The sequence below is a fragment of the Phaseolus vulgaris genome, chromosome 1 (genome assembly GCF_051622355.1).
Source record: "Phaseolus vulgaris cultivar YP4 chromosome 1, ASM5162235v1, whole genome shotgun sequence".
NCBI classification, from domain to species: Eukaryota; Viridiplantae; Streptophyta; class Magnoliopsida; order Fabales; family Fabaceae; genus Phaseolus; species Phaseolus vulgaris.
This window is the reverse complement of record NC_143498.1, coordinates 6,738,113-6,750,967: the sequence shown is the minus strand read 5'-3', so window position 1 is coordinate 6,750,967 and position 12,855 is coordinate 6,738,113. Positions and strand designations below refer to the sequence as shown.

Genomic DNA, 12,855 nt, shown 5'->3' with positions numbered 1-12,855 from the left:
TGTGGGGATTGATTTAAGATTATTTATGAGGATTGTGTATTTGGTTTAGGTGAGTTGTCATTACATTAAAAGTAATCTATTAGTTTTTCTAATTCAATAAAATCAATCTAATAACTTTTACTCAAAATTATTATTTTTTTATAAAACGAAATCACTTAATTCACTTCCCGTTCAAATCAATTTAAATTAATTTTCTACTTTCCACACTCTGCCAAACACACAATGAGCAAGATTTGAAATTAACTTTCTACATTCCACACTCTACCAAACAATGAACAAGGAATATAAGAATTAAATTACATTGTACACTTCATATAATAACTTTATATTAATAGAAAACATCTTCTATTAGAAGAGTAGGAATGCGACTGTCACAATATTCAAAATTTCATAATTTTATTTAAGATTAAGAAAATTGAAGGAAGTGAAAAAAAATCTAGTGTAATTTGTTATTTAATAAAGATAATGACTTCTTCAAACTCTCCAAGATATGAGAATTCCATGAAAGAGAAAAACCTTCAATTATGTATATTGTGATATATTTAAAATAAAGATGATCAATAACAACATAGTTAAAAAATAAATTAAATAATTAAAATATTTATTTTAACTTTTTTTTAAAACAGAATCTATAATATCGCAAAAGACAGAGAATGTGGTTTTGATTCAAGAACCCTAATGCAGTTTTGATTCACAAACCTGATTCTCAGGGTTCATTGTGGTGCGATTTGTGGAAACCCTCGTGCAAACGTTTCTTTTTTCTTCTACACTTGTGATCTGTGTAAGGGCAGGTTCTCCACGTGCAGGACTCGGACCTTCGAAGACTCCGTTCGTCTCGGGAGGTTGGGCAACTTGAACGTGGAGTAGTGTCGCTAATGACGGGAACATGGACTGTGACAGTTTTGGGGTTGTTACATTTTTCCCACTATATAAACAAGGGTTCCCTCATCCATAAACATGTCTTCATTGCCACTTCCGCATATCACACTCACCGTGCATCTTTTTCTTCCTGTCACCTTTTCACCTTCCTTTCTTTCTCTCTCTTCATTAATTCTTTTATATTATTATAAATATTTTTCTGGGTTTATTGGGTTCTTACTGAGTAACTTGCTAGTTCTGATCCTCAGAACTTTTCAAGAAGTTTCTGTTGTATCTTGAGGGACTTGCACAATACATCGCATATAAGTCCTTATGAACAGTGATCACTCAAACTTTGGAAAATCAACTTTGTTCATGTTTTAAAGCCTTATTTACTACACTTTTATGGTAAAATTAATATACATATATATATTTCATATTTTTCTCTTTAAATAGGTAAAATGAGTATGGCTCATTCGTGAAGACTCGTTGAATCTATTGTTAAATATTTTATGAATTATGTGGTATATGATTTTTGTATTGTTTTCAAAAAGATTTATGATGCATAGAGTTTTATAAATTGGACATATGCTCTATGCTTCCAGTTATTAAATCTAGTCTCCTCCTCAACATACAACATCATCGTGTATTTAGAGTAAGTGATAAAAAATCAGACACAAAACACAAACAGGAGAAGTAATGATGAAAAGTCAATTCACTTTATAGACCATTTAAAGTGTTTTGAGATAACGTTTTGTCATATTTAGATCATTATAACATATTTTTTTCAGATTTGGTATAAAAGTTACGTTAATCCTCTACCTTGCTTTTGTTCTCTTCTTTTTGTGGGCATTGTGTTTTTGACATACCTATAATTTCTTTTTAAAACTTGAAAGGAAGAGGATAATGTTTTTATAAGGTTTTTGTAATTAAAATGAGTCGAAACAATAAAGTTTTGTTTTCAGATCCGTAAATTGTAAATGGGTTAAACAAACCCGTCTCAAGGCAGGAGATTAATGAAACTTATGATGTTCTCTCGTTTTGTTATTTGTCTTCCACTGAATCACATTAAGTTTTATAGTTTTTAAGACCTTTTGTGAACATGCATCATATTTTGTGTAGTGGTTAGTACATTGCTTGAGTAAGTGGGTTTTTCATGACTTGATCTTAATCTATTTTGAGTTTTTCTCAAGAGATCTATATCAACAAAGGTTTAGAGGCGTGGAAGATTTTCGATGAGTGTGACTCATATTGTGAGGGTGATAGGCTTAAATTGAGTCTGTGCCCAAAAAATGATCTTGAGCGAAAATGCACGAAAAATATTTCACATGCTTCAATAGTTGGAAGTCTTATGTTTGTTCAAGTTTGTACTAAACTTAACATCACATTTGCAATTGCAGTTTTGGGAAGATATCAAAGTTATCTAGGTATTCACCACTGGAAAGTTGCAAAGAATGTAATAAAATATCTTTAAGGAACAAAGAATTTTATGGACTAATATTTTGGAGGTGATAAGTTACTCTGATTCAGACTTCATTGGCTATACTAATACCAAGAAATCAACAGTTTGTGAAGTTTTATCTTAGTGTAGTTGAAAACAAACCTTGACTACTACTTGTGAAAATTTTTGTTGGAGATCTCACATCGACTAGAGATAAGGACATTTTATAGTATATAAGTGGATGCAAACCTTACCTTATAAGTTGATTTTATAAAGCTGAGTTAGGCTTAAAGTCCACTTCTTAATATGGTATTAAAGTCATTCAGAGTCTATCCTAATAAGAGTTTGTTGACCTTATCAGGTCACCGGCTATTTGATCGCTATCGGACCACAAAATAAATATATAATCTCACACACGAGTTGACAGGTCTCGACATGAGGGAGTGTGTTGCAAACCTTACCAGTTTTATAAGGTTGAGTTAGACTTAAAGTCCACTTTTTAATAATTTGTAAAGGCCGAGTTGAGGAGAGGGAGGTGAACTAAACTAATATCAAATTTTCAAAATAAGATGATAAATGTATTTAATTGATTAAACATAGTGTAAACCAAATTAAGTTCATGTTTAAAGAAAATAAAAAAAAATTCAAGATACAAAATAAATTATGTAATATAAGGAGAGAAAAATATATACCAAAATTTATATTAGTTCACTTTACACCAATAAAATATCTCATTATATACTTTTAAGATTTACAAACATTCATCAACCAAAAACACAACCTAAAAACTTTATTTAAGTTGCTAAAACAAATAGAAAAATAAGAACAATATTGTCTATAAGAACAAACTGTTATAAAATATTCCATCTGAAAACCCATGTTATTTCTTGCTCCAACCAAAATATTGATCGCACTTTCCTAAATAAAGTCTTAGGGTTTGAACAAATTAAAGATTCGTTTTAACGTGTTAAAATCATTTTTAAGTAAGTTTAATTGATTAATTGATTATTTTAATTGATTAAAATAGAAGGGTTTAAAGGGTTTTAAACGAAGTCTTCAATTTATTTATTTAATAAAATAAATAAATAATTTGTCTATATTTAAAAAATAATCAAATACCTTGTTTTTAAAAAATAACTATCTCATAACTTTTTAACCTTACTTTTATAAAATATATATTTTAATATTATTTTTATAAATTTATATTATTTGATTATCTATAACTATTAAAATGAGAATTCTTCTCTATAATCACCAGTTTTAGTATACATAAATCATTACCAATTTTACAATTAACAATACATCTCATTATTATTTTTTGTAACTATTTTTTAAAACTCAATTAACTATCTATAATAAAAAATACTACCTATCATAAAATTATAAAAATTCTTTATTTCACAACTACTTTCTATGAACACACTTTTTTAAAACTCCAATAGCATTTTTTATAAGAATTAATTATTATCATTTCGTTATAATAAGAAGAAAAAAAGAGAATAGATACACGCATTTCCACTAGTTTAATATAATAAAAACGTGAAATACATCGAACAAAGTTCATTTGTTTTCCTAGAGAATAATGAGAAGTTCTTCCTACACTCAATCATTTTAAACCTGCATTCAACATAATTTTTTTAAAAAAAATACCTTTTATAATGGAAATAAAAATTTGGAACTGAAAATAATAAATTCCAAAAAAAATATATCCAGAATTCAAAATTCATAATCTCGAATAAAAAAATTATTTTTGTCTTTTAATTTAAAATTAAAATTGGGTGCAGTGATATGGCGCATTGCCGAGAATAAATACAAATTCATGCCCACGCCCACTCCAAAGCCCAAAGCCCAGCCCAAGCCCACAAAAATAGACCGTTGCGGGCAGATGTAACGGTTTTCTGTTTTGTGTCTTCTGTGTGGAAGAAGAATCAGAATCTCTCCGACAGAAGCTGAAGCAGCAAGCACAGTCCCAAAAGCCAAACCCTAACTCCATTTCATTCCTCAATGCGTGTCACACTCCTCCAAGAATCTCTCCCTCTCCCTTCTATATACTCCTTCCCACGCCTCTTCCCTCTCTAACCCCTCCGCCATGTCCCACCACCAAACCACCTTCATGCCCACCCCTTCCCGCTCCTCCTCCCTCCCCCTCATCCACGCCATCTTCTCCAGAAAATCCCTCTTCTACAACCGACTTCCCTCCCTACCCCTCCGACTCTCCGTCCTCAAACTCGACGGTTCCTCCTTCCGTAAGCAACCGTTTCAACTTCTTTTTCATCATCATCTCTTCACGCACTGCTCAGATTTCCTTCGCCTTTCGCAGATATTCAGGTTTCCAAGACGGCCACTGTTGCCCAACTCAAAGACGCAGTCGAGGCTGTCTTCTCCCACGCGCCTCTCAAGGGTCCCGCCCAAATTTCATGGTAGACGCGTAGTGTTGTCAAACATTTGGATTTGGTTGGACACACATGGAATTGATTACAAATGCTTTCAGATTTCAATTCTTACAATTTCTTCATCGGTTTTAATATTCGTCATATATTTTTGTTTTTTTGGATTATTACTCTTTTCACTTACATCAAATCACGCACAGAAATGACCCTATGAATGATAAATTTACACTCATTGGGTTTTCTTCAATTGATGCCCCTGTTTTTAAGTTCTACACGGATCTCCAATTTGTTCTAGAGCATCTCTTTTTTCAATCTAAACGAGTTTCCTCAGATATTGCCTAATAACAAATATCATAAAGAAGGATAAATAGTATATACACGGGTGATTTGAGTTAGTTTTATAATAATTATTTTTAAAGTAATAACAATTTTTACTTGAAAATCCGTGCGGGAAAATTATAGTTATTTTACCAAAAATATAGAAGCGAAATTTGTTATGTAATTATATTTAATGGACTAACAGGGTTTGGTATGTTTGAAATTTATACTGACTTAGGCGTAATTTAAATTGATATATTATGCTGGCTTGTGAAGGGCGCATGTTTGGGGGCAGTTTTGCTTATGCTATGATGGACAGAAGCTGGTTACCGAGAATGATTATCTTCGAAATTATGGCATCAAGGATGGTGATCAGGTTAGTTACTTTCTAAGATTTATTTAATGTTATCTTTTTATTTAAACCTTCACTGTTTAGTGAAATTTTTTTCCAAGTGACATTATGTGCTTTTGTGACCCTTTTTTTTTCTATTCGTTTTGGAGTTTCTAGATAATCCGTCAGTTATATGGGCCTGTAATTGTTTCTTGTATTGATGTTAGAGAAAGATAACATTTGACGTGAAAGAGTTGAAGATGGAAGCTCATTGTACAGTGTATGGCTAATTACATGTATTTTTTAATTTATTTAATTATGCAAAAGCTGGTGTGAGTTAACAACAGGACAGTCAAAGAAGACATCTTTGCTTTATAAATAAGTGGTTAGTTTGTAATCAATGTTTAGGAAAAACAAAGATTTGATTGTAATTTTGTGAATCACGTGACTTCCATTGGGGGTAGAATACAATCTTTCTAGGTTGCCAAGTACTATTATGTTGAATATTGAGTCTCATCTCAACTACTTGGTGCTTGATCATATTTGATATTTGGAGTTTGCTTTTCTGGCATTTTATGGTTCAGTAGCATTTCGTGGTTGCTTTCTTCAACCAGTGTATGGGAAAAAGGAAATTTGAAGCCCGGTTTATTTTGTAGTCTGTTCTTGTTCTATTCTCTTATTAGTCGTCAAAGTTAAGATTTAAGCATTGTGTCATTGTGATGCTCTTATCATGACTGCTAGAATATGGGAGAATTGTGTTGCTCATAATATGTATTTTTCTTTTTCTATTTTGGTTTGCATAGCTTCGTTTCATTCGCCATGTTTCAAACAATTGCTGTGTCCAAAGAAAGCGGTTGAAGAAAAGAATTGTCTATTTGAAACAGCACAGGAGGTAAAACTTTTCCAGTAGTCTCCTGTTAACTATACATATATTGAGCTGTGTTTCCTGCATCATGCAGCAGAGGAATCGACATGATTGTTTACACTCGGTTAAGTCCTTGGCCTTTGTTGTAGTTCGGTCATGAAAACGTCAAGTTGTCATCAATAACCAATGAGGGATTAGCAATTCCTCGTAAACCTTTATTTATGACTTAATGAAATATGCGTGAAAACATGTTAGCTCACTTGCGCAGTCATTTAGAGTCATCTTATCACTGTTTGCAAATTACTGCTTTTTCATCTGAAACAATCAAGTAATATGCAGATGCACCTGTCAGACACTGAGTCAATTTAATCCATATTGTACATCTTGAAATAAAAGAATAGCATCTAAATAAACAGGTGCTCGACATAGCAGAACGTACCCAAAGAAATTCAATACGTACTACTTGATGTTTCTACATTAAGAACACAAAGTGTTCTGAAACAAAGTACTCACACAAGATTGGTTATATGCAAGGTGCAGGTCTTCTCCAGTGAATAGTCATCAACACAAAGGAAAGTGTGTTAATGATGAGATTGCTTCTGATGATGAAGCCACGGATAATGAGAAGCATGATATTGAAGAAGTAGAAGAAGAGCGCGTTGTAAAGAACAAATTTGCTGGCTTTGTGGGAGAGTTGTTCTCATACACTCCACTAGCAGTTGTGAGAAGAACTACTACTAAAAACAGAATTTGGCCATCAACTATTCCCAGATGTTTGCTGGGTAGTTTTAGAAAGATTAGAAGTATTGTATGCTTTGGCAGGAGGAGGCCCTATTCTCGGAGACTTACATGGAAACATATGGGATAATATTTGGAAGAGATGTGTCCAGAATAATACCAATGACAGTAGCCGAGGCAAGATGAAAACTGAGATGTGAAAATTTTGGTTCCTATGCAAATTATGTGCGTGTGAAATTGTTTTGCCGGTATTGACCGAGATGGCAGCAACATGTAGATCTTGCATATGTTTAGTGACTTCTGAAGGTTAGAAACATCGATCACTTCATCAATGATATGATATGATATATTGGTTTATGTCATCCTTTAATCTAGATAGGAACATCCATCCTTCCTCTCTTATTTGGATGGTAATTAAATTTAGACCCACTGAATATATTCACATACTATTTGAATTTCTAGTATTATCAATTGTTTTTATTTGTTTATTAAGGTTTCATGCAATTTTATGTAATCAAATTGATTTTTTTGTAATGAATTTGAAGAAGTGTTTCTTTGGAATATAAAATAATAATAATAATAACAAAATATGACCAAGGGGAGAGAGGAAGATAAATTACCCTTTGTCATATTCTTTTTATATAATCTATTTGCAGCAATAAATATATTCCTTAAGCAACTATAAATATCAATTATTCATATTGAATTTAAAGGACCAACATCATCTTGGCCTAGTTGCTCAGTATCGTTAGAAGGTCCATCAACAAAGACAAAGTAAAAGTTAATTTGAATAAAGGAATATCTGTCACCAAAATAATTTAATTTTTTAGCTTATCAGATGAAAAAGAATGTGTTTTTCCCTGTTACAGATTTTTCTTAACCCAGTCACAGATAGAAAGAAAGTATGTTTGATTTATATACTTTTTCTATTTTAAACTACATTCTCTTAGAACTATATGTTTTCATATGTAAATTCCTCTTTCTCACACAATCAAATATAATCAAACTATACTTCAAATATTATAACTTTTAACAAAAATCACAAGGCACAAGAAAAAGGGGTTAATGTCCCTGGAACTTCTTTGTCTTTTCTTTCTATCAGAGGTCTTAAAAAGATCCTCTTTTCATTGGTGGACAGCTTGGTGGACAACTGACCTACAAGCTAACAAAAAATTAAAACAGAAAGATCTTTCAAGATCTTCACAAACAGATAAACATTGACAAATAACTTTTCCTAGATAAAATTTGTTAGTCGTGCGGGCTTAGATGTCTTTCTAAAATTGTTGTCCCTTGTAGAGCAACATTGTCATCAAGGTTCTTGGATGTCTTTCTAATGGCCATTAGAGGTATGACCTACTATCAATTGATGTCCCTGCAAAGCAACCTTGTCCTCAAGGTTGTTGGATGTGGAAAGGCAAGGTATGTTGAATTCATTTTGATTGGAAGAGGCTGTGGGTTTGTGATGGGTTTCGTGAGTGTAGAGTTGGAAGGTGTTATTATCAAGGGCCTAGGATTGGATAAAAAACTTGGGTTGAGTGGTGATATTGGTTGGGTCGTAAGTGAGGTGTGTGGGGCTGTTGTTGGAATTGAAATTGGTTGAGTGGAGAATTTTGAATGGGTTGGTGAATTTTGTTGGGCCGAGTAAGGTGAAGTAATAGAAGGGAGTTGTGTGGTTGGCAAGACCAGAGTTGTTTTTGGTGTGGGCGAGTGGGGTGTTCGAGTGGGTTAGGGTTGAACTAGGGTGAATTTGAAAAGTTGGGGAGGGTAAGTGCACACCAGCTACAGTATTAATGAGGATGTCAGTTGTTGTATTTATTATGGTGGTGTTAATGGAATGTGGATGGGTTAGGGTTGGAGCAATGGTGAACGCGTGTCAAGGGTAGCGAAAATCTAACAGATGTTGGTGAGGGTGTCGTGTGAAGAGGAAGTAAAGAGTTTGAAGGGTTTAAGTTATTTCCTGAATGGTGTGAGTTGAGTTTTATGTCGTGAAGAGTGTTGGGAGGTGGAGGGAAAATGGGAGTGTTGTCGTCAGGGTAGGGGTTTTGTGGTCGTGGTAAGGTTTGAGTAATGCAATGTGGAAGACCGATGGATTTTGGACGAGGGAGGGAGGGCGAGTTTGTAAGCGGCCTCTCCTATGTGTTTTGTGATGCGATATGGACCATAATATTTTTGAGTGAGTTTGTGGTGAGGCTCGGAAGAGAGGAACAATTGACGATAGGCTTGTCGTTGGAGTAACACCATATTGTTAACGTTGAAGACGTGGTGACGACGTGATTTGTTTATGATTTTGGGTCATGCGACGTTGAGTGAGTGTGAGAGATGGTAATCCTCAGCTGGTGCATTATTTGTGCGCTTTTGTAAGGTGGTGGTGAGGGTGGTTTCGTTGTGATGTTGGGAACGTAGTATGGTATGGAAGGGGGAGGTCGCCCATAAAGCACTTGGAATGGGGTAGTGTTGATTGTAGTGTGGTAGGACGAGTTATACCGTGTAAGTACTTGTACCATGTCCTCGAATGGTCACTTGTGAAGCAATGAAGATAAATTTCCAATCCTCTTTTTATGACTTAAGTTTGACCATCTGTTTGAGGATGATAGGTGGTGCTAAATTTGAGTTTGGTGACTTGTAGGTGAAAAAACTACTTCCAGAAATTGTTGAGGAAGAGTGAATCTCTATCGAAGATGATGGATTTTCAAACGACAACGCAACCTGCAAATCTCAATAGTGAAACGATTAGGCAATTGGGATGCGGTGAAGGAGGTTGGGAGGGCTATGAAGTTGGCAAATTTGGACAAACGGTCACATATGACCCATATCACCATGTGGCCAAAATACAAGGGTAAGTGTGTTATGAAATTTGTGGTGAACTCATCCCAATTTTGGGTTGGGGTTGGGGGAATGGGTTGTAGAAGACCTAAAGGTTTGGTGGTGACTGATTTATTTTGTTGGCAAGGGAGACCGTGTTTGATAAACGATTTGGCATCTTTATACATCCCTTACAAATAGAAGGACGCGACTAGGCGAGCCATGGTGGCCTGAAGGCTCGAGTGTCCAGCAGAGAGAGTGGCATGGAACTCGTGAAGTATGGTGGTGCGCAGAGACTCTATGAATGGAAGATATAGTCTTCGATTGTGATATAAAAGGTCGTTTTGAAAGGTATATGTTGTGTTTTGAGAACCTGCAAATCTCAATAGAGAAACGAATAGCCAATTGGGATGCAGTGAAGGAGGTTGGGAGGGCTATGACGTAGGCAAATTTGGACAAACGGTCACATATGACCCATATCACCGTGTGGCCAAAATACGAGGGTAAGTGTGTTATGAATTTTATGGTGAGCTCATCCCAATTTTGGGTTGGGGTTGGGGGAATGGGTTGTAGAAGACCTAAAGGTTTGGTGGTGACTGGTTTATTTTGTTGGCAAGGGAGACCGTGTTTGTTTGATAAACGATTTGGCATCTTTATACATCCCTTACAAATAGAAGGACGCGACTAGGCGAACCATGATGGCCTTAAGGCTCGAGTGTCCAGCAGAGAGAGTGGCATGGAACTCGTGAAGTATGGTGGTGCGCAGAGACTCTATGAATGGAAGATATAGCCTTCGATCGTGATATAAAAGATCGTTTTGAAAGGTATATGCTGTGTTTTGAGAAATTGTAATTTTGTGTACTTCTTATTTCCCCAATTGCATGAGGATTTTTGGGATTGGGGAGGAGATGGCTAAAAAAAACTGAAGTGGGTGGCCGAGAGAGGAGATCAATTGTTTGATTGTGGCGACCTGGGCGGTAAAGAATATCAAAACTGTAATCAATGAGTTTGGTGGCCCATTTATGTTGGGAGGTGGAGGGAAAATGGAAGTGACATCGTCGGGGTGGTGAGGGGTGGGGTTTTGTGGCTGTGGTGAGGTTTGAGTAATGCAATGTGGAAGACCGCGTGAATTTTGGACGAGGGAGGGAGGACGAGGTCGTAAGTGACCTCTCCTATGCATTTTGCGATGCGATATGGACCATATTATTTTTGAGTGAGTTTATGGTGAGGCTCGAAAGAGAGGGACAATTGACGGTAGGCATATCGTCGGAATAACATCCAATCGTTAATGTTGAAGACGTGGTGACGACGTGACTTGTTTGTGATTTGGGCCATGCAGAGTTAAGTGTGAGTGAGGATGGTATTCAACTGGTGCATTATCTGTGTGTGCTCTTAGGATTGGTTCTATTGTCATATCGGGAACATAGTCTAGAATAAAAGATGAAAGTCATCTATAAAACAGGAATAGTGTTGATTGCAATGAACATAGTCTAGAATAAAAGATGAAAGTCATCTGTAAAACAAGAATAGTGTTGATTGCAATGATTCTAATATGAATTCTAATATGAAATTGATAAAGAGTAACATGACCAACCATATTGTTATGTTATATTTTTATTTGTTATATTTTAATACTATATTAGTTTATCATTTTCTTATTATGAACGTAAACTTGTTATTATAAAGTAATAAACTTGTTATTAGTATTACAATGTATTTTATTTGAACTTCTGTATATACTTAAATAATAAGAACAATTGTAAAATATAATTTATTATACATTTTAATGTTATAGAATAATAATCATATATTTATTTAATATTATTTTATAAATTATTTTTAACCGATATTATTATTTTAATAAGATTAGTTTTACCATGATTTACAGTTGAACTATTGAACCATTAAATCTTTTGAACTAATGTTTTATCTGTTCAAAGACCAATTAATCTTTCACTGAATTCATATATGTGATTTGTGTCTTTCTATATTTGTCATATATATTTTATAAATGATAGAAAAAAAATAGAAAAATGCATGTTTTTGGATATTATGGGATAGTTGTAACTTGTAAATGAAGTAGACATTTGATGCTACCTACTATGAAAAAGACACCAACTCAATCCTCTCTACACCATTTTATCCTTCTCTCTTTACCAATATTTCACAAAATCATATATATATATATATATATATATATATATATATATATATATATATATATATATATATATATAAAAACGAGGTATCGAACAATTTTAAAAAAATGTATGAAGAATGTAATATTTGTAAATGTTATATTCATGTAATTTAAATTCTCTGTTATATTTTTATATGTATACTATTTACGTTAATAATAATAAGTATTTAAAGATAATATTGATTGCATTTGTGAATGAGGATGAATAGTAGAGTGTGGTTTTGAAATTTTGCTTACTTGTCTAAGTGAACAACTCTTCTCACACTCCAAATACTATCACACAATTATCTCACTCGTTTAATTACATTATTCTATGTCAAATATTTCACAATATGTAAGTATAACTTTATTTTTATATATAAAAAGTGAAGATTTTGTTTTCTTATTCAACCCTCTTCTTGGGCTTTTGTTTCTAAACAAACATGGTAAATAAAAAGAATTACACTATCAATATATTCTACATAATTTATATTTTCGTGAGAATAGTGTAATAAAAATTCTTAAGTGGTGGTAGTGATGCATAGTTTGAGTATGAAGAAAATAAAACAAGTACAGAAAGAAAATTATTAGGTAAAAATATACTTTTTCCTACAAAATTATTACTTTCTTCTAATATAATAAGAAAAAAATATCAATCTTGTGGTAGAAAAGAAAGGCAAACATGTGGAATCTTTTTGTTGATGATGAAGGAGTCTAAAAAGAAGAATCTTGTTTTAGATTGAGTTAAGTTATAATTGTACAATATCTCTTATTTTATTATTTTATGTTATTCATTAAGGGTTTTTTCATAATTATGTAATTTATGTAATAATAATTATGTGTCACGGTTGTAGAATGTTTTTTTTCATAATTGTAATCTATCTTAAGAGATAATTTTTTTCAACAAACCTCATTTGATATCTAAGGATGAAG

At 33.4% G+C, this 12,855-nt stretch overlaps 1 protein-coding gene across 5 annotated transcripts; it reads left to right on the top strand.

Annotated features, from left to right (window-relative positions):
* Positions 1-4,094: 4,094 nt before the first annotated feature.
* LOC137813317 (U11/U12 small nuclear ribonucleoprotein 25 kDa protein) lies at positions 4,095-7,408 on the top strand. 5 transcript variants are annotated; one of them, XR_016518905.1, is made up of 6 exons: positions 4,192-4,545; positions 4,620-4,719; positions 5,284-5,383; positions 5,516-5,618; positions 6,142-6,230; positions 6,744-7,408. XR_016518905.1 is itself a non-coding variant. In XM_090299185.1 (6 exons), the coding sequence occupies exons 1-5, from the start codon at positions 4,389-4,391 to the stop codon at positions 6,194-6,196; spliced, it is 465 nt and encodes a 154-aa protein (XP_090155311.1). In that variant the 5' UTR covers positions 4,192-4,388; the 3' UTR covers positions 6,197-6,230; positions 6,744-7,408. The 5 variants fall into 5 exon arrangements, 4 of the variants coding, with proteins under 4 accessions (XP_068471560.1, XP_090155311.1, XP_090155314.1 ...); XM_090299185.1 differs by having other exon boundaries at positions 5,566-5,618; XM_090299188.1 differs by having other exon boundaries at positions 5,566-5,618; positions 6,738-7,408.
* Positions 7,409-12,855: the final 5,447 nt, after the last annotated feature.

Bases quoted from the DNA above. Each gene is read 5' to 3' on its own strand.
- LOC137813317 (XM_068615458.1), top strand. From the start codon at position 4,389: ATGTCCCACCACCAAACCACCTTCATGCCCACCCCTTCCCGCTCCTCC. The intron at 4,720-5,283 runs GTAGACGCGTAG...TGGCTTGTGAAG, and splicing joins GGTCCCGCCCAAATTTCATG to GGCGCATGTTTGGGGGCAGT. The intron at 6,231-6,737 runs GTAAAACTTTTC...GTTATATGCAAG, and splicing joins TATTTGAAACAGCACAGGAG to GTGCAGGTCTTCTCCAGTGA.